The following is an 8,559-nucleotide window of genomic DNA, read 5'->3' on the forward strand; positions in this document are numbered from 1 at the left end:
GTTATGTAATGAACGCGAAGAAAGGGGTTAAACCGAGGGGCCCGATTTTTATTAATCATATCATAAGAAGCCAGCAAACAAGACACCAAGTACAGCATATGGCAAATTACTTGTACTTATTAATTGAATATATATATATATATATATATATATATATATATATATATATATATATATATCATCATCAGCCTGGTTACGCCCACTGCAGGGCAAAGGCCTCTCCCATACTTCTCCAACAACCCCGGTCATGTACTAATTGTGGCCATGCCGTCCCTGCAAACTTCTTAATCTCACCCGCCCACCTAACTTCCTGCCGCACCTTGCTACGCTTCCCTTCCCTTGGAATCTAGTCCGTAACCCTTAATGACCATCGGTTATCTTCCCTCCTCATTACATGTCCTGCCCATGCCCATTTCTTTTTCTTGATTTCAACTAAGATGTCATTAACTCGCGTTTGTTCCCTCACTCAATCTGCTCTTTTCTTATCCCTTAACGTTACACCTATCATTCTTCTTTCCATAGCTCGTTGCGTCGTCCTCAATTTGAGTAGAACTCTTTTTGTAAGCCTCCAGGTTTCTGCCCCGTAGGTGAGTACTGGTAAGACACAGCTGTTATATACTTTTCTCTTGAGGGATAGTGGAAACCTGCTGTTCATGATCTGAGAATGCCTGCCAAACGCACCCCAGCCCATTCTTATTCTTCTGATTATTTCCGTCTCATGATCCGGATCTGCCGTCACTACCTGCCCTAAGTAGATGTATTCCCTTACGACTTCCAGTGCCTCGCTGCCTATTGTAAATTGCTGTTCTCTTCCGAGACTGTTAAGCATTACTTTAGTTTTCTGCAGATTAATTTTTAGACCCACTCTTCTGCTTTGCCTCTCCAGGTCAGTGAGCATGCATTGCAATTGGTCCCCTGAGTTACTAAGCAAGGCAATATCATCAGCGAATCGCAAGTTACTAAGGTATTCTCGATTAACTTTTATCCCCAATTTTTCCCAATCCAGGTCTCTGAATACCTCCTGTAAACACGCTGTGAATAGCATTGGAGATATCGTATCTCCCTGCCTGACGCCTTTCTTTATTGGGATTTTGTTGCTTGCTTTATGGAGGACTACGGTGGCTTTGGAGCCACTATAGATATTTTTCAATATTTTTACATACGGCTCGTCTACACCCTCATTCCGTAATGCCTCCATGAGTGCTGAGGTTTCGACAGAATCAAACGCTTTCTCGTAATCAATGAAAGCTGTACATAAGGGTTGGTTATATTCCGCACATTTCTCTATCACCTGATTGATCGTGTGAATATGATCTATTGTTGAGTAGCCTTTACGGAATCCTACCTGGTCCTTTGCTTGACAGAAGTCTAAGGTGTTCCTGATTCTATTTGCGACTACCTTAGTAAATAGTTTGTAGGCAACGGACAGTAAGCTGATCGGCCTATAATTTTTCAAGTCCTTGGCATCTCCTTTCTTATGGATTAGGATTATGTTAGCGTTCTTCCAAGATTCCGGTACGCTCGAGGTCATGAGGCATTGCGTATACAGGGTGGCCAGTTTCTCTGGAACAGTCTGTCCACCATCCTTCAACAAATCTGCTGTTACCTGTTCCTCCCCAGCTGCCTTCCCCCTTTGCATATCTCCCAAGGCTTTCTTTACTTCTTCCGGCGTTACCTTTGGGATATCGAATTCCTGTAGACTATTTTCTCTTCCATTATCGTCGTGGGTGCCACTGGTACTGTATAAATCTCTATAGAACTTCTCAGCCACTTGAACTATCTCATCCATATTAGTAATGATATGATATGATAATGGCGCATCAAAGGAGCGTAGATTGAGGTGCTTACATGGTAGATTCCACTACCGTTGAATAAGGACCACATAAAATGAAAGAGGCTATGGCAGAACACACAAGGAAGTAGGATGTGTATAGAAATAAATTTGCCGATACTATCATCGACGATGGTTGTCAATGTAAGCGAACGCCCGAAAGAACAAACATTTTCATTGTCGAAAACGGCCGGAAGAGCTAAAGAAAGATGTTTACTTTAATACAGCGCGCGGGCAACTAACGCGCGATAAGATCACAACACGAGGCCGTCACGCAAACACACACAATGCACGTGCACAGCGTTTACTCGTTATCGGACACACTCCGCGCGAAACCACGCTGCGCTTCTCACAATCAGGTGCGACACATGCACAGTAATCAATCAATCTAAATTAAAACCTGCGCACAATTCAGCAGCAAGGTTGCGCAACGGAATCATTTGAAATTTGAACTTGGCGCGAACAGCGCGCATTGTGGGCTCATGGCCTTCCAATTAACGCGCATGACGTTTACTGATATAAAGTGCAATATATGTATTATCTACTCCTGACGCGGACTGTGCGGGGTTTGCGTTGTGAACCTGCTGCTAATGACGCCAACTGAGCAGGGCCCTTCCCAACGGGTTATCGCTGACTGACAACAGAGCAGCAACGACGACGCAAACTACGAGATCTGAGAAATAAATAACAAAATATAAAAAAGCCAAAAGAAAACGGACTGTGTTGTACATAGATAGACGTTCTCTGGCGATATAAACGTTGCGGTGCGAAAGCTAGGCCATAATAAAGTTCGAAGCAGTACGAAGCACTGCGGTGGCACTGTCCTAAGCATCTAGCATTCTATTCAACTGACTTCTGCTCTGCACGCAAGCAACGCTTCCCATCTCTGACCTGCTTTATGTGACAGCTATGGTCGTGGCCCGCCGGTCGGGGGAAAGTGTTGGCACTCCAAGTGCGAGTTCGCTGTAACAGATAGCCGTGGCCCGCCGGTTGACGAAAAAGTGCGCTGGTACGCTAAGTGGACACGACCGCATGACCAGCGACATGAGCTTTCTTTTTATTTTTATTTTCGCCAACCAGCCGAAAACTAATCATGATGGTATGGCTTGTAGCTCGACTAACACAACCTATTACGACAGATGGAACAAAAGGCAGTGTGTATGTAGTGTCGTTTATCTAAACGACCTGTTGGACAAGTTCGCGTCCCTGTCACTGCCGCGCTGCTCGAGACGGTGAGGTAAATAAAAATAAAAGGCAAAATAAAAAGCTGAGCATGGTGGCAACTGCCATCACCCCGTTTCAAAGGGGACGCTCCTACCTACCTACCTTCCTTCCATCCATCCATCCACGTGAAATCGCTACCACTGCTGATCCAATTTTTGGCTGATCATACCAGTCTACGCGACGCAGACCGTATTGTTGTGCAACGCCAAAGACGCCCCGAACAACAATGCTTTCGCACTTCCATCTGGTTAAAAATTGTAATAATGAGCACTACTCGATGCTCAAGGAAAAAAAAGAAGAAAACAGGCAGTCACTTCACCTTAGCGCAGTCCTACGGTAGACGAGGTTTGCAAAATGACACCGCTAAAGAGTCTCACCTGCTACCGTGTACCTGTCCATGTAGTTTATGAGGTTGATGAAGAACAGTATCCCGACGGACGCATACTCGACGAACCGCCGCGAACGTTCGGGCATCACGCCGACGGGAGAAGCCACGGTCGCCGAAGAATCTGTCGCGGCGACCTCGTCGGCCGAGCCGCCGATGTGGTCTCCGGGGGGAACCATCGCCGATTCCGCAGGGTTTCTCGGGTGCAGCGCTAGCATCCACGGAGGTTGTCGCGCACGTGTGTCAACGCCCACACCGCTGGACATTGCTGTGCACCCGCATGTCTGGTCAGTGCCACCGCGAAACAAGCGAAACCGCCGGCGCAGCAGGAACACACTGCGCCCAAGCACCAGCGGGCGGCGAGTCAAAGCTAGCGAGCGCCCAGCGAAGTGGCTGGCACCGACTTCGGCGGGCTATGGCTACTACGAATCCACGTGCATGTTATCATCATCATCATATGTCTTTCCAGAGCTTGCTGTGCATAACACTAAAGCTAATTTTTTTTCAACCTAAAAACAGTGTTTGCGCTAAACAACAAATCAAACTGAAATACTGCTTACTAAATGATCTCAATTATATAAGGACAGTTTTGCTCACCGTGGTTTCCGTTTAGATTTGTGCCCGAACCTCTGCATGCAGTTCCCCGCGGGGGAGGGACGGGGCGAGTGGTGGGAAATTTAACGGATTTCTGCACAGCTAGGCAGCACTGCCTCCATTGGCCTACGGACGAGCGATATTTTATGTGAAGGCGTCATGCGAGGCAAAGTGCCTGTAGTGCTAACAGGTGCTGTTTCACATGCCATCACACATTGACAACCTTCCTCCAATTTATAACGAACGCTTAGCGTAGCACTGTGGAAATAAAATCTGGCACAAGGTAACTTTTACACAAGATTTCAGATGAAAATGTCAAATTTATATTAATGGTTATCTCATTCATATTTTTAAGCAAAAGAACATCTCCCAGATGCATGCATTGCTTGCATATTTACTGCATGCTATTTTTGCACAAGCCTAGCCGCATGCGTGTGGTACTTGCTTATATAGGTAGTTGTACTTCATGCTGTCTAAACTGCCAGTATATATGAAATTTGTATCTTTGGACCAGACTACATGTGAGGGCAGTGGGTATCATCAGTGCCCTCTCGCGTATTTTGCAAAACCCTTTTTTCATCCAGCTATACATAATCAACAAAATGAAATGTTTATATTAATTTTTCTCACTGTTTATAAACAAAGAAAGACAATAATCAGGCCACAACATCCTCAATGACTTACATGGGAACAAAAGGCACTGTAAGTGAACAAAAGACACTGTAAGTGAACAAAGTACAGTATAAAGTGCAGCTTATTATTAAACACCAACGATGGCAGACAGCACAAGGCGCATTCGACATCAACATTTATGCAATCACCGGAGCTGCTGAGAGGAGCGAATAAATGCCAAATGCGTGTGGAATTTCCATGCACTTTCATGACGCTAACTGCTGCCATGCATCATCCGTTATGGTCATGAATGCAGCTTTTTACGCACAAGACGAGAACAAAGAAGAAGCTGAGAAACACGAGCACAGACTTACAACACTGTCTTATGTTAGGGGTTCAGCTTTGCTTAGTATTTTACGTTTTCGCACCCCTAATGAATCCACTTCCTTTTCTTTCGGACCAGGCAATGTGCCAATAATTCCTGCTGTCTGATGTATCCACTGTTTCTACTCAAAAAAAGAAAATCACGTCTTTCTTTCACATCACACAATCCTTGCGCAAGAAAGATGATGAGTTTGAAGTGTTTCTTTCCACACTTAACTTCCGTTTCAACACAATAATGGTGACTGAAACCTGGTATCGTAATAGTCATGAAGCATTACAGTTGTCAAACTACAACGCATATGTGCAAAATTGCCCTGATAAACTAGGCAGGGGTGTCATGATAGCAACAAAAGATACTTTTAAATGCAGCCTTCTCACTGATTTCACTCTAACTCATGATGTCTACGAAATACTCTCCCTACTAAGTGGTAGAAATGTCTTGTATGTTATCCATCGGCCTCCTAAAAACATCTTATCCAGTTTTACTTGCTTTCTTGACGAATATCTCCAATGGATCACAGAAAACAACTTGAATCTGGTTTTAGGTGGCGACATCAACATTGATTTTCTTTCATATTCTACTAACAAACTGGAGATTGAGTCCATATTGCAATGCAATGGTTTCATTTCCATCATAAATGAACCCACACATTTACAGGCAGCGATGGCAACAGATGTCTTGTTTACCAACTTCTCAGCAGAATGTCTTAATCCTAGAGTAATTAATGCCTATATAAGTGATTACCTTCCAATATTGTTCCAATATATTCCAAGTTTGTTGAGTCTGTAAACTCTAAAAATCAATGCATATATCCTGCAACCGAGTACTGGCACATTAATAATGACACCTTGAATTACTTTCTAGCAACACTTGCAAATGTTGACTGGAATGTTGTGCACAACAAAAATGATCTAGATGATGCTTACAATGCCTTTATTGCCATAATTAAATTTGTATATGAACAAAGCTTTCCTCTTGCAACGCTCAAAACACTCCGGTAAGCTTGAAAACCATGGATAACCGCAGGATACCTTAAAACGATAAAAAAAGGAAACATACCTTTATAACCGCTTTATTCAAAACAGTGCACCGGATGATCTCGTACAATTTAAAACATGCTGGAACCAAGTTATGGCGTTTCTTCGCCATGTGAAACAGGAATACTAATATGGAAAAACTGTTCAGTCAAGACTTACTAAACACGAGCGATCTTGTGTGGCAGAACATCAACCGAATTTTAAATCAAGGTACAACTGCAAATGGTGTGCTTGAACTTTTAGTGGACAATGAACCTGTGAGTGGGAAAAGGCTGGCAGACAATTTCACTAATTACTTTCCATCTCTGGTTGATGAAAATGACGATCCCATCAATGTGAAATGTCTAGACTTAGGGGCTCTTTCCAGTGCATTCGTGTCACCAATCGATGCGAATGAAATCAAAAATTGCTTCCTGGCTTTATGCAGTAAGTCGCTTGACATTGATGACCTTAAAAGTTTGCCAATTAAACATGTAGCTGATGTAATTAGTCCAGTGCTAGAATATATTTTTAATTGTTACATCGAACATGCAGTATTCCCCGAAAGAATGCAGATTGCTAAAGTCACGGTTGTTCATAAAGGAAGAGACAAAAATAATCTCCGAAATTATCGCCCTATCTCCATTCTACCTGTTTTCTCCAAGCGTTTCAAAAAGATACTATTTAGACGAATGTCTGGTTTTTGTGAAAAACATAACATACTAACTCCCAGCTAACATGGTTTTCGGGAACATCTTTCGACAGAAACCGCACTTCTGACCCAACAAGAGCTTATCTTAGAGTCCTTTGAGCAGGAATTTTGCACTCTTGGCATATTTATTGATTTTTCAAAAGCGTTTCACCGCATCAATCACAAAATAATGTCAGCTGAGCTCGAGCACTGCAGTTTTCGTGGGAAGTTCCTTCAAATAATTCAGTCTTACTTGAGTTCTAGAGTACAGCAGGTAAAAATAAAGAATGATTCTTCGGATTTCTGGCACATCTCTTCAGGCATTCCGCAAGGTAGTATTTTGGGACCACTACTATACTTCCTGCATGTTAATAACATCGTCAGCATAAGCAAGCTCCCAACATTTGTTATTTACGCAAATGACACATCTTTATTTTTCAGAACCGCACATTTGTTAGATATTGAGCAACAAGCCTCGCATTGTTTACAATCTCTTCTAGAATGGTCTCAATACAATTTAAAAAAAATAAACATTGAAAAAACGAAAGTTTTTTCAGGCCTCACAGTAAGCTGCCTCACATGCCGGCACTTTCATGGATGGGTTCGTCACTCATCCAACAGTTCTAGCAGTCAAATGTCTAGGTGTCATCTTCAATGAAAATTTATTATGGAATGATCACGTCGAAATGGTGGTGAACAAAATTTCAAAGGTTGTCGGTATTTTGTGTAGACTGAAATACTTCATGCCGAAGCGTATTAGGCAAATGTTGTATAATGCACTGTTCTCTTCTCTTGGTAATTATTGCTTTCTGGTATGGGGTTACCACATCGTTTACCAGTACCAACCACTTGCATCTCCTTCAAGAGAAAGCCATTCGAAATATTGTGAATGCACTAGAACACAGTGAGCCGATCTTTAAGGCACTTGGTATAACCCCCCTTCCCCAGTTGTACGAAACTTTACTTCTCCGAAGGTATAAAGCAAGTGCTATGAAAAATAACTGTCTTTTGTTACAGTTGTCCCATTAAAACGCAAAGAGCCTAAGCACTCAACACAAACTAGTTTGAAGTGGTTTGTACCCAAGACCCATGCAAATTATGGTTGTCTAATGTTGTGCTACACTCTCCCACATTTATTAAACAGGGAATCTCAATCGAAGCCCGTATAGCTAAACAATGCCAACTCTGTTAACTTATGTTTCTAATTCATTAATTTGTTTCTTCCGAAAACATTTTCACAGTTTCTTTATATGTTCTCGTGTACCACTACCAAGCCTCTGTAGGGTGCGTTGGCGTCATCAAGCCCTCTCATTGGCTTTTTGCCGACACACCCAACATCCGTATGATGTTAAATAAATATATTGTATCGTACTGTATACATATATAGCAGAATCTGTGACACATCACATGTGCGTCGCCCGCAGAAAATTCCCATCTCTACGCAAGAAGGATTGCTGGAAAGGACGATGGATGGTTTTGACAAACAGGTGTCACCATACCTGTCAATCAACTTCGCTTCAATAATTTTTTGAGTTAACTGATTAAAATTTTTGCTGACAATTGAGCATGCACTATGTACCGGTTTACACATGACCGCATTTGTGGCATCTGCCTGATTACACATACAATTTCTACAGTGCACACGTGATGTGTCACAGATTCTGCTATATATGTGGTCACTTTCTTCAAAATAAAACACTGTTGTAAGTCTACGCTCGTGTGCTTCAGCCTCTTCTTCACCCTCATCTTGTGCGCAATAAGCTGCGTTCATGCTCTACCAACATGCCCAAACAGTCACCTTAGTGATTGTTATGGTCAACA

General features: G+C 42.7%; 1 protein-coding gene across 3 annotated transcripts in view; it reads right to left on the reverse strand.

Annotated features, from left to right (window-relative positions):
• The window catches only part of LOC142576528 (protein spinster-like), a 97,263-nt gene extending 93,396 nt beyond the window's left edge, over positions 1-3,867 (reverse strand). The window contains exon 1 of one of the 3 annotated variants that reach the window (XM_075686685.1): positions 3,433-3,854. In XM_075686685.1, the coding sequence (XP_075542800.1) occupies positions 3,433-3,706 (274 nt within the window). In that variant the 5' untranslated portion in view covers positions 3,707-3,854. Of the gene's footprint in view, positions 1-3,432 lie in introns of all 3 variants that reach the window. The other 2 variants (XM_075686687.1, XM_075686684.1) reach the window with 2 other exon arrangements.
• Between the last annotated feature and the right edge of the window lie 4,692 nt (positions 3,868-8,559).

The sequence above is a fragment of the Dermacentor variabilis genome, chromosome 3 (genome assembly GCF_050947875.1).
Source record: "Dermacentor variabilis isolate Ectoservices chromosome 3, ASM5094787v1, whole genome shotgun sequence".
NCBI lineage: Eukaryota > Metazoa > Arthropoda > Arachnida > Ixodida > Ixodidae > Dermacentor > Dermacentor variabilis.